The sequence below is a fragment of the Oreochromis aureus genome, linkage group 15 (assembly GCF_013358895.1).
Source record: "Oreochromis aureus strain Israel breed Guangdong linkage group 15, ZZ_aureus, whole genome shotgun sequence".
NCBI lineage: Eukaryota > Metazoa > Chordata > Actinopteri > Cichliformes > Cichlidae > Oreochromis > Oreochromis aureus.
Window position 1 is genome coordinate 4,911,984 of NC_052956.1, and position 13,128 is coordinate 4,925,111.

At 40.7% G+C, this 13,128-nt stretch overlaps 1 protein-coding gene across 3 annotated transcripts; it reads right to left on the reverse strand.

Moving 5' to 3' along the window:
- Positions 1-299: 299 nt before the first annotated feature.
- cipcb (CLOCK-interacting pacemaker b) lies at positions 300-8,386 on the reverse strand. 3 transcript variants are annotated; one of them, XM_039598825.1, is made up of 4 exons: positions 7,996-8,386; positions 7,121-7,270; positions 6,849-7,021; positions 300-5,589 (listed from the first exon to the last, which is right to left on the reverse strand). In XM_039598825.1, the coding sequence occupies exons 2-4, from the start codon at positions 7,227-7,229 to the stop codon at positions 4,696-4,698; spliced, it is 1,176 nt and encodes a 391-aa protein (XP_039454759.1). In that variant the 5' UTR covers positions 7,230-7,270; positions 7,996-8,386; the 3' UTR covers positions 300-4,695. The 3 variants fall into 3 exon arrangements, with proteins under 3 accessions (XP_039454759.1, XP_031611071.1, XP_031611069.1); XM_031755211.2 differs by having other exon boundaries at positions 7,121-7,281; XM_031755209.2 differs by having other exon boundaries at positions 7,121-7,331.
- Positions 8,387-13,128: the final 4,742 nt, after the last annotated feature.

The following is a 13,128-nucleotide window of genomic DNA, read 5'->3' on the forward strand; positions in this document are numbered from 1 at the left end:
TAAAATGAAAGAAACTACAGCTACCCTATTTGCGTCTTATTTTCATGTCAAGAGAGCAGAGATTTATTTTTAACTACTTCCTTTTTCCACACTCAGCTCTTGTGATGAGAGAGGTGTGCTGAAAGAAACGCAACACGTTTCATTGTTTCTAACCTTGTTTCCAGCTGCAATTAAACAATTCAATGTTTTCCTCACCATGTGACCTCTGAGTGCTGTTTTAAATGACAACCAAGCAGCAGTACCATTCAAATGGCCATGTTTAATTGTAGAAAGGAAAAAAAGAAAGAAACCACAGCAGCTTCTTTGGAAAGACATTTATTACACAAACAATGAGTCTCTAACTTAAAATGTACAAAAAAAGAGCCCTAAAGCATGTTACATCAAACCTTTTCAGTCTTAGTTTATAAGATCTTTGAATGATATAGCTGAAGTGTTTTATAACAAGTTACTTATAACAAAGTCTCATGTCCTCAGAGATTTTAAGACGTAAAACTCAAAAATTTCCCACTTTGGAAAGTCTCATGAGGACTTCAACAACTTCCTCTATTTACATTTTATAAAGAAGAAAAAAAGACAGCGAGCTAGGCACATCACATTCAGTCTGCATAATCCTAAAAATATATATTTGAGCTGATATTTAAATATATTTTTGTCCATCGTTGTTGCTGGTGTACTACTGAAACATTTCCAGCATCTTTAAAGTGACAAGGCAGACTGAAATGCACTGAGGAACCAAAGCTGCCAGTGCTCAACTCAAAATCCAGTGTTACCAAACTGTACTGTTTTACAAGCTGACCGTTTAACAAAGAAAAGAAAACTGCAGTCACGCAACATGATCATGAATACAGCACGTTGCATACACACTAGTATCATCAGAAACTTGTGGTTTGATACAGTTCATAAATAGTCCATTACATAAGCACATCTGCTCAAAAAGAACTTCTTCCACATAAAGAAACCTGGACAGCGACATGATAATGGCAACGACTACGCACGAGCAGGTAGCAACAAGTACATGTAAAGAAAGCAGAGCGTTTTTGTGCTATTTTCAGCCGAAAGTTCAGTGACCTTTTCATACGTGATTTATTCCACTGGCAGTGAACCAGCCTCAAAACAGCTAGAACTTCAGAAGAAGGCCATGCCGACATTTTTACGATTTTTTTCTTTCTTGTTTTTGAACTGTGCAGTGAACCGTTAAGAAAACAAACTCAACATTTATTCTAGAATCATTTACAGCCGAGGACGGCTCGGTCAAGAGTGTTTTAAACAATTTCATAAACTCGGGTAAAAGTGTGAGGTGTAAACCTGGTCCAAGGAAAAATAAAGGGAGATCTGCAAAGACAGCACCTAAAAGTACAGAAGAAAGTGAGACAGTTGTAAAATGATAGTATTTGCTGTCGGCTGAGGGGAGTTTAAAAAAAAAGGAAAGAGCAAAATCGTACCGGCCATCCTGCTGCTCGAGTATCTCAATAAGGCTTTCACCAAGAACATAGGGTAGACAAATGACTGATCTAGCATTACAAAGCCATATGAAAAGTTAGATATATAGGCTATGGCGTGGAAGAATTTAGTTTTCTTCCATTTATTAAAGAAAATGAATTCATAACTGGATGGTGGGTCTGTTAACATCTACTGACTTTAAACCATATAATCCAGCCATATTTAGCTTGTTATTGTAGAAAAGTCTAGAATGTCACTGTGACACTGCCTCGACATCTCGTCTGTGGTTATTACAGAAACTCAGTGGAAACTTATATGAGCAAGCAGGCCCTGTTTAGCTGCACTCATTCACTTGAACCAAATGCATCAAACAAGGCGACACATGGAGCTTATTGAGATAAAGTGGGAGTAAATAACTGATTACAAGTCAGGAATTTCATTTAGAGCCAAAGCGACTTCAAAACAACTTATTCTCAATACAGCTGTCTCAAGTACAAAGGATCTGAAAGAGCAGACTCAAAGGTCAGGAAAATACTCCAAACTGTTGCATGCTGGACGATAAGGTCACAAACAATCGCAGAAGGATCAGAGGGGGTGGGGTGGGAAGCTGTGTTATGTATTACAAAGTCGACTTTTACAGACTGTTTTACAAGGCCATGAGCTGAAGAGTTTCAAAACTCATCTGAACTTTGTTGTGGATTATATGGAAAATATGATTTCTGAGAGTCAAGCAGTCATTTATCCAGCCACAATAACCACAGCACTCTCAGTAGGAGAGACGCTAAGCCACTAAATCCTTACAAGATTGTTGATGCAGATGCATCTGTAGCTGTGTTGCTGACAGTGAAATTGGTGCACTGCAGTAAGAAAGTGGGTGGAGTAAGTTGGATGACCTCAAAGTCTCGAGTGCAACCTAAAAGGCTGGATGTCAGATAGCGCAACCTCCCTAAACTCACATTATAAATTTGGTTTGGGAGTAGTTTAAGAAGGAAGCAAATCAAACAATTTACTGTGTTCGCTTTGTAATCTGCAGCTGGCACTTCCCCCAGAGTCAAAATATCTGTGATGTTGAGAGTTGAGGACAAAAGTGTTTACATGTTCGCCTACTGATAAAACACAAGATGTAGGCTGAGAGCACTCCAAGTAAGCAAATTCATGACAAATGTGCAACAATACAGATGCCATGTTTTTGGGGTTTTTGCAGAGTACAAACAATTCATTCAAAAAAGAAACCAAGCTTCTGAGTTTTTGTTTGTGTGACAGACACCTCCACGTTTTATGTTAACATTTTAAATAAACTGTATTCATGCTTAGATGGCAAGTTTAAACAGAAGGTATATAAAAGTATCCTTCTGCACTAAGAGACAATTTTAAGTCAACGTAAGCACCGTAGGAACAGAACCATCACATCAAATATTACACAATCACATGCACAATGTACAAAAACACATTTAACACTGCAGAAACTATCAGTAATAGAAAAGATGAAAATGTTATTTATTGTTATACTACATAAGTCATATGTATAGATTAGTAGTGTGCTTATGAGTTGTAATACACTTCATGTAAAAAACAAACAAACAAAAAAGCTACAGTACCATAGCTGCCATTAAATTCTGTCCAGAAATTGCTTCAGAGCTACTTTTACATTTCAGTGCAAATGCAAAGTTATCTGACATACACTGGGTTTGGATTTTAAGGCCATGATTACAAAAGAGAAACTCTAACCTTAACTGTACATTAAAAATATCTGGATTTTGAAAGGCCATTTATGCACAACGACTGGTCTTCATCATGAGTTCTAAAAGATGGGGTTTTCTTAGTGGACAAAAAAAAAAAAAAAAAATACAATAAAAAGTTGGAAAAAAGATAGCTCTATAAACACATGTAAACATACAGGAAAAACTCTGCTCTTGAAGGCAGTCAGTATTGAAATATTAATATTACGCCCATGTGTTGTTTACACTCAAACAAACAGGAGACCTTAACTACAAGTGGAAAAAGCCAAAAACAAAAACATTTACAAGGGGATGTCAGGGAAGCATTTAAATGGCCATGAAGACAGTTCACACAGGAACATCTGCCATCAACATGATGGGAAAGATGAAGTTTAAGTGTCAACTGGCCACACCATATCTTTCAACTCACGTTTTCCAAATTGAGCTTCAACAAAAGACACTGTGTAGGCACATGTAAGTCTGTTTGACTATGCTGACTGGCGAAGAAGCCCTGAACACATTCAGTGTGACATAAGAAACCATCAGAGACTTTACGCAACTGTAACTCCTGCATGAACTCAATTGGACTTGAATTTCACTATGAACTTCATGTCTGTCAAGCAACGCAAAAGACAACTACCATGAATGATGCAAGTAATTTTTGCAACAAGACATATGATCTGACTGATTTATACATAGATTTTCTTTTCAAACAACTTCTCATGTTGTATCCAGATTTAAATGACCAGTGTCAGGATTTAAATTAAGCTTTGTTGTACTACAACTCCACTGAGAGAAGAAATTCTTAGAGCTTCTGAGTTTTGATTGCTAAAATTGTCACCAGCACAGAGACAGCTTCAATGGAAGATCTAGTCCGGCTCAGTGAGGAAGAACATTGAGCTGCGTCTGCCTTATTTGGTCCCCAACACAACAAGCCAATAGTAGTCCAGCAGTCAGCACTTGAAGTATGTGGCTGTCCAAAGCTGTCGTTTTTGCAGGGTGTCCTTCATGGACAGGCTGTTGACCCATACATTGTGTTTTTCACCTCTTTTTTTTTTTTTAGATTTCTAAAAAACATACACTACAGGCTGACAGCAACAGCCTACAGCAAAGTGTACAATGTCCACAGACAAATTTATAAGGGTATTTTTGTATTTTCAATTTATAATCTTAGCACACCGACTGCTTCTTTCAATAAATATTTCCCCTCACACAGGTGCACAACACATGTGCACGTTGGTGGTCAGCTGGCCGCCTCCTATAATGTTACAATGATTGTTACTCTTAAATAAGAGACAATAAAAAGTCGAAACCAACTTTTCTTTTTAGGTTAGCTTGGTGTGTCAGGGCCCTAAGGCAGCCGGCAGCCTAAATGTAGGCCACAGCATGCTGCCTATCTGAGAGTCCGGGGGGTGGGTTTGTATTGTGGGGCACGCTTTACTTTCGGTCCATCTGTCTCTGCATGCACCCAACCCCCAATCCTTGTCTTCCTTTCCATCTCAAGTCTATAGGATTACTATGAAGGCCTAGTTCAGGTCTAATCTGCTTTTAAACTGGACTGAACAGATCGCTCTTTCTCATTCTCTCTGTCTTCTTCCAAAAGAGTGGCCTGCAGTTTAACACAGATGCGGGTGTCTCCACTCCGCAGAGCCTGAAGAAAGAGGTCTGTTTGTTTTTTCAGCCGGTCTATGTCGTTCTGGGTGCGCTGGTTCTGCTTGAGGAGCTCCTTGGTACGGAGTGTGATGTCTAACAGGCCAGATTTGCTCAGGATGTTGTAAGTGTTGCAGAAGCGCTTCCTTCTTGTGTCAGCATCACCGTCACTGTCGTTACCTTCACTCAGTGAGACGACCGCCGGGGAAACAGGGAGTGTGCGGTTTTTGGATCCAGTAGCATGACTGAAAGACAGCAAAGTCGTACAGTCTGCCTGGCTGACAGCTGATGAAGGCCTCTCCCTCGCAGGAGTGGTGTTGGTTTCTCCTGTTGAGAGACATGATCTGCTCTGGAGCAGAGGAGACATTGTGGTGGGGGTTGCAGGAAGACTAGGAGTGGTTGGGCCAGAGTTACCGGCACTACTACATAAACTTCTCTGTGGTTTCTCTCGCTGACAGTGTTCCCGAGTGATGGAAGTCAAAGTACTACATTTCTCTGACCCTGAAGAAGAAGAGGAGGAGTAAGTTGAGGGGGCAGTTCCTCTTCCTGAGGAGCTAGAGCTGTCCCCGGGATGTGGGGCAATCTTTGGGTAGGATTTTAGGATTGGAAGATACTTCTTAGGGCGTCTGTGTTTAGAGTTGGCCTCTTTGGTGCCTGAGGAAGCTTGACGAGAAACCACAGGCTGGATAAAGACCACCTGAGGCTGCTGGACCACAGGCTGAACCACCTCCACAGTGGGACTAAACCCCCAGGGCTTCAGAGCAGGAGGATTCTCTCCAGGCTGCAAACAACAAGAGCAATATTGAAAGCTTTGAAAATCAGGTCAGCATCACAGCTCATACACCTCATACAGTTCCTTAAGGAGCTCCTGGGTGCTAACATAGCAACCAGTTCTTGTGTGATCATCTCATTTCTTTCTGAAGAGTAGCCACACAGTACGAGTCTACATACCACACTTTAACCCAAAAAGGACACATTTATGTGACAGCTGTCATTCTCCAGTTGCCACCACTAGCAGAATCTCCAGTCTTCAGTGGGTTTAAGCAGTTTTCACACACAACCTTGGGACTATGTTGGAAGAATCAGGTCAAAACATCATCCCAAGTTACCCTTTCTCATACAACACATACAGACCCAAGTCCATTTCAGATGTGCTCTCATTACAGGAAATACAATGATACAGTGTTATAGGTGTAGGCACCGGAGCTAATACACATGACACCCACTTGCTGAGGTTACACCATGCAAATACCTGTGTGCAATCAGGCATCACACAATGCTCTACTACTGAGGCGGTAGGTTACCAATCATTTAATGTTTGACCTGACCACTTCTGACTTTGTGTTCTCACATGTGTCCCTGTCTGCTAACGTCTAGAAAAGCTCAAAGCTACAGAACATGAGTGAAAATGGTTTTAGAAACCACAGAATTACAGTTAGCAAATAAAGTTTTCGTTTCGCTTTTCTCAGTAGCTCCCCCATATTCTCTGTCACACATTTTCACACATCCAGTTACTTGCCATCTCTGGGGGCACTGAAATTATTTTTTTTACACACAAATATCACTAAATTAACTTCCCTGTCAATAGAGATGGCGTGGCCCACCAATTTTTGACTTCAATGTCAGGCCCTGACATGTGGCTCATTCCTTAGGAGAGACACAAGTTTGACCCAATCAGTGCACCAGAATTTATTATTTCTGCTAAAATAAACTGGAAAAACTAGGCAAAAAAAATAAGCTTGAGATGAACACAGTTACATTTTATGAAGACAAATCCTTGAAAGCTGTACTTTATCGAAACACCATTTTGGTATCACTGAAACACAATTAAGAGCAACACCAATATTCCTAGTGAAATTCTTAAGATGTCATAAGAAAAAAAATAACCTACTGATGAGGCATAATTAAGACAATGTAGTTCTTGGTTTGATACTGTGAATGGAATTCAAGAGATTATTTAATTAATTTTTTTTTTTTGTTTGGGTTGTTTTTCTCGTTGCAATATTGTGGTTTTATAATTAAGCCTTTCCTCCAAATTACCTGCTTGAGCAGGACATTGTTCATGATGATCATGGGAGATAGCCCACCCACCACTGCAAGTCCAGGAGGGTGGGTCCCTGAGCCAGTGGTCCGTGGTCCCTGCTGTACAACAGGGTGTGGTGAATCCTCAGAATCTGTGGTGTCCATCGTGCTCATGTGCTCTGAGCTCGCATCTATAGATCAGACGGAAGGGGTTAATTGGGGTTCAATTGAAATTAAATGTCAGCTTCAGAAATACTTCAATATTTTGATATGAAGGAGTATAACTAAACCTGAAAACCCAGAGTCTCTCTCTGAATCAGCTTGGGAGCCTCCACGCTTCATGATGACAGGAAGGTTTCCTGCCCTGGTGTGATTCTCTGCCTTCCTCTTTGTGGTCATCGCTCTTCCCGCAGCACTGACAAGGTCCAAATCTCCGCAAGCTTTCACAAAACTACATCAGCACATCAAAGGCGAAAGCTGGGACAACACTAAGCAGGCCCTCTTTACAGAGCAATGGCAGGACATAAAGTTGTAAAGTCACAAAAAGACACTGTTAGTCATCTTTTTAGCTGACTCGACCAGTTACATAGACATAAAGTTTTTTAAGACTGTAATAAACAATTCCCTCTTCTTGGTGTGGGTGCTTTAGATTCATTTGACCTCATTAAACAATTCCAGCTGAAATTTACAGAACACAAACCCACAATATTAACCACTGGGTCATCTTTTATTTATATCATTTCACCCAAAACGTGTGTGATTAACGTAACTAAATGGAAATACAAGAAAACTTCGCCTGCATAAAATATAAATGTCAAATTATTCATCTGTACCTAATCTACACAGATAAATAGAGTCACTACATAAAGCTAATCTTACTGTACATGCGATGAAGGGTCGCTCATTGGGGTAAATAACTACCGTTTAAAGTAACTTACAATAAGACAAATGAACACTTGTAAAACGCAAAATACACGACCTCATTATTACAGTCAGGATTTGGGTTAGCTATGTTAAGCTAACCAACTAGCTAACCATCGTTTACGCTAACCAAAGGTTGATAGCCAAGCTAACGTCAGAGCGTCAACTCGCACTAGTACTACTAATAGTGACAGTATACACACACAAAAAAACGCAAAACGTTTAAAACTTCGAATACACCTACTTCGTCCTTGGGGCTGCTTAAACGTCGTAGTCCTTAGAGCCGACGTATACGACAGTATATCCGGGTAGAAGCTATAGCTGCAACTCAACAACTTCTCTTCGGTGGGGTCGCTGGTGTTGCTGTCCAGATACGTTGACTAGAACTCGCTGGTCCACGGTACCGTACACGAGACAGACCGCCCCTCCCTGCCCTGTCTGCTCGGTCACATGCGAAGCACGGTGGCAGCCGCCTATAGCAGATAGGCTTAATTATCCCCTTTGAGGTTCAAAGTCAAAAGCTGGTAACCGATGGTGGATGAGTTTCTGGTCACCTCATATAGCAGCCATTGTTCAAATACGTCGAAATGCAAAGGACGGTATATTCGTTAGAGCCACTGTGCCATATTTGGTAGTTAAAGGCGTGCCCTTGTCTGGAGTGTCAGCCACGTCACGTTCTCTTAGCTACAGTGCCCGCCCAACAGAGACTTCTCCTGCCTCTGATTGGACAGTGGCGCCAGCAGCTGAAAAACGTGACCGCTGCCAAATGTGTGGCAAGTTAAGGACATTGTGTTCGCTGTGCAGTTAGAGGTGTACTGTACAGCGTAGGCATCTCAAATGCACCGTTGGGGAATCCAGTGACGTGAGAGTGATCTGTTAGGCTATATTACATAATATAGTGGCTGGCCTGCAGCTAACCCAAGCAGCACAAGTCTCCTCTGCAGCATGTTTGAGAAATAAACAAAAGACGAGAACCTCGGAACGAACAAGAGGCCTCAACTATGCTGTATATGAGGAGACAAAGCCACACAATCTCATAAGAGGAGGAAAATGCTCATGTGTAAACATTTAAAATAATCAGTACCTATTTCGTTTAAAATAATTTAATAGAAAAGCATGTAAAACAACAGCCAAAAACAAAACGTGGCTAATTCTTGGGTGCAATTGTGACCAAAAGGATAATGTGAAAAGTTAAAACTACTTTTATAATCTTAATTTGAATGCAATTTGTGTAGAGTAATGGCTATAAGGTGCTTGTTTGTATTGCCCGTGACCCCAGAAACAAAAGGGGGCTGTCAAGCTGAATGAATCCTATCAAACTTGGTTAGCTTAGGAGGCAGTGGAGAGTTGGGAGGGAGCTGACAAGTACCAGCAAGCCAAGCAGAGTACATTCATGGGAGTGGCTGAAGAAAAACTCGGGTGTGGAAGGAGTTCAGTGAGACCATGGAGCTGGACTTACATTCAGCCTTGAGGTGATTCTAGCAAACAGTTAGGCAACTAAGGAGGGCAAAGAGGCTTCCAGTGTACATTGTATACTGTGGGCATAAAGTGCTGCTGACTACACGTGGCATCATGCAGACATTGCTCAAGTGTTGTCCATCATATTTGACAACCACCAGTCTTTACGCCTGTGTAACTGCAGACTTATTCACTTGGTCCCATATCGTCACCATGGTTGTCACAAAGTGGAGGATAAGATGCCATGGTCACATGTCTTCAAAACCTCAATAGCCAGGTCATGGAGTACTTCAAAGATCTCCTCAATTCAACTGACACACCTTCTGCAGTGGAAGCAGAGACTGGGGACAAAGAGGACAACTTCCCATATCCCTGTGGCTGAGGTCACTGAGGTAGTTAAATAACTCCTTAATGGCAGGGTTTCTAGGGTGGATGAGATTCACCCTGAGTTTCTCAAGGCTCTGAATATTGTGGAGCTATTGACATTAGGTGGACGTCAGGAGCAGTGACACTGAAGTGGCAGATTGGGGCGGTGGTTCTTCTCATTACGAAAGGGGGCTGGTACATGTGTTCCAACTTTTGGGGATCACCCTTCTCAGCTTTGCTTGGAACGAGGAAAGATGTGGTTTTTGTTCTTATCGTGGAATACTGGACCAGCTCTTTATCCTCTGAAGGATATTCAAAGGTGCGTGGGAGTTTGCCCAGTCTACATGTGGTAGACTTGGGGAAGGGATTCAGCTGCATCCCCCTGCATGTCCTGTAAAGAGTATGGGGTACCAGGAATGATTTTATATATTCTGGCTATCTGTTCCATGTATAACTCTGGTGAGAGCTTGGGTCACATTACCAGTCATGAGTCAGAGTTTTTCTCTGTGGGTGTTGGACTGCACAACACTGGCTGCCATTTGACACCATTTCTGTTCGGGACATTTATGGACAGAATTTAAATGTACAGCCAAGGCATGGAAGGTGTTGTCAGAATGTCATCTCTGCTTTTTGCAGATGATGTGATTCTGTTGGCTTAAATGTGCAGAAACCTTCAGCTCACACGGAGGCAGGTTGCAGCCAAATGTGAAGCAGCTGGGAGGAGAATTAGATCCTGTTAGTCCTATGTTAACATGTTTTAATAACCTTTCGTTTGGGGACTTGTGACACTGAACGTGACACTACACATTCGGTTTCAATATTTGTTTAAAATGCATTTAAACATAATTCAGAAACATTTTTGAAACTTCTAACTGCTCAGTTTTTGTTTTTTTGTTTTTTTGGGGGTGGGGTGGGTGGGGGGTGTCATAAAGAGAGTATTACATGGTACTTATTTCACATCTCTGAATTCAGAATTCAGTGATGACTGATTCAATTCATTAAATGCTTGCTCCTTGTCTAGTGAGCTTGATAATCCACATTTTTGAAATACTATATAAGGAAGCGTTGCTTTCAACCACACTCTTATCTCACATGAACCTGAAAGGCCCTGTATGCAATACAAATAAGTGAATAACACTACTCTCCTGTTCTTTGCACACTGTTTTCTGCAGACAAAGATCTTATAGCGTCCTCACATTACAAACCCTAGTCGTCTGCAAATCTAGATAACAGAGAGGGGGGTTTTGAGTTTTCTTTAGAATTGGAGTGGGTTTTATTTCATGTTTCACAGTAAAGCACCATTCGTGTATTCAGTGTTCATGGCAAAAAAAACTAAAATACTGACTCATGCATGTAAAGAATTATACTAAATTTGCTGACTCTTTGTTAAATTATGCAATAGTTTTCTTGTGATTCTTAGCCATTTTGTGCATTTTGTGTCCCTGCATGGTCGATTTTGGTCAGAGAATAACTAGAAAATCAGTACTTTAAAAAATGACTATGTGCTAATGTACTAATACATTCTACACTAACCAGAAACAACATTAAAACCAGGTGTAGACATGAAAAGTGGATAATATTGATTGTCTTATTTTAGTGGAATCTTCGAGTATTGGACTTTTCCAGGAACCACTTAGGTACATGGCAATAACATGCCTCGCAGTTTCACTCCAAAAACATAATTTTAATGGGATTGGTTCAAGAAATCCACACAAAAAATATTATAAAAGAAACGAAGAACTTCTCCCATGTTTAAACTCTTTAGATCTAATCTTGTGGAATACCTACCAGATGGACTGATCAAGCCTGAGCCACAGAAGTCCCACCGTGCAACCCAGAGATTCGTGGATCCCTGGGAAGCATCAGTTGGACCTACACATTACTATTTTGTGCCTGCTGGGTGAGTTTCTTCATCCTGTTTAGAAACTTGTTGTTGAAGCTCTTTAAAGGATGCATTTTGTTTTTTCAGTTTTAGTCTGATATTCACTAAGCATTTCCACAGAGCAGCAGAAAAGCTTTTTACATTAGTGACATCCCTTATTTTCCAGAATTGTGGCATTAAATCTCACACACTCATCGGCCAGGAATAGTATGATCAGATTTTTCCATCATTTACATGGTAAGCACATTTAGTGAACTATAACCGATTTTTTTAAATACAGAATCAAAACGTTTCCACTAATACAAGCTGACACTGTGTGTCATAAATGAGATTCAGATATGAAAACTGGGGACCAGAAAAGACTTCTATCCTATTTTTTAAGTGATGAAACTCACAGGCATGTTGCAGTGAGCAATTACCAGTCAGTCAGGCACAGCAGTAATTTCGTCTTTGACAGCCTGATATAACTTCCTAAATTGCCTAGAGGTGCAGCATGCACACACAGATGTGTGCAATATTTCTTTTTTCACTTGCAATACACTATACGAAGAGAAAACAAGCATCATTTTTGCTTTTTTGGTTTGCCTAGCTTCTCCAGCACATGAATTATGTCTTTTTCATCCCAGCAAATACGTTTTATTTTATATTCCCTGAAATCTTAGCCTGATAATGTTACTGTCAGTTATTGTTAAATTTACAAAAAAATCATGATACAGAATGTTTTTTAAACAAGCGATTTATTCAAATTTTCATTCTGAGCAAACAAGTTAATTTTCATATAAACACTTCATCCAGTGGCCAAACTGTGTGTTTGTGTGCATGTGTGTGCGCATTCAGGCATGGGTTAGTCTGTTGGCCAGTGTGTTTGTGTCTGACATTATATATACTATGTGGAACTTTCTGAATCTGTTCCTCAAAACTGTTCCTAAAACCTGATGCTGGGGACTTTTACTTGCTCTCACTCTCGGTAAGTTCACTGTCCTCGCTGAGAGAATAACCCTAACTGTCCAATCACAGTTCTTGTGCCCAGTGACAGCACTGACAGGAACTCCCCTCTTTTCACTCTCTGTGCAGAGCAGTTTATACACCACCCTGCATTTAATCATTATTTATTCAAATCTGTCTGTCTTCCAGAATGTGTCTTTCGTCCCCTCCCCTCCCCTCCAGCAGGTCACCCCTACCAGAGTCTGGTTCTCCTGTAGGTGTCTTCCTTTTAAAATTGAGTTTTTCCTTCCCACTGTCTCCAAGCACTTGCTCATAAGGATTCGTCTGATGTTTGGGATTTTCTCTCTATTTTTTGTAGGGTCTTTACCTCACAATATAAAGCACGTTGAAGTGGCTGCTGTTGTGATTTGGTGCTATATAAGTAAAACTGAATTGATCCGAAGTTAGTATAAGTTCATATTAGTGGTTGGTTTGACTATGTATACACACAACCACCCAGTGCTCTCAAAACATTAACACAGAGGTTCTCATGAGGACTCCAGTTCCTGCTCCAACACACCTGATTCAAAAGATCACCTGGGTATTATATGCTGTAACAGCTTGATAACAAGACAATCATCGGATCAATGGTAGCAGAGTGGCGCCTAAAGCAGTCAGTTTCCATAACAACAGAACCTCTGCTTTAGTTTTTGCCCCAAGAAAAGTGATCTAAGTGCGTAATGTTTC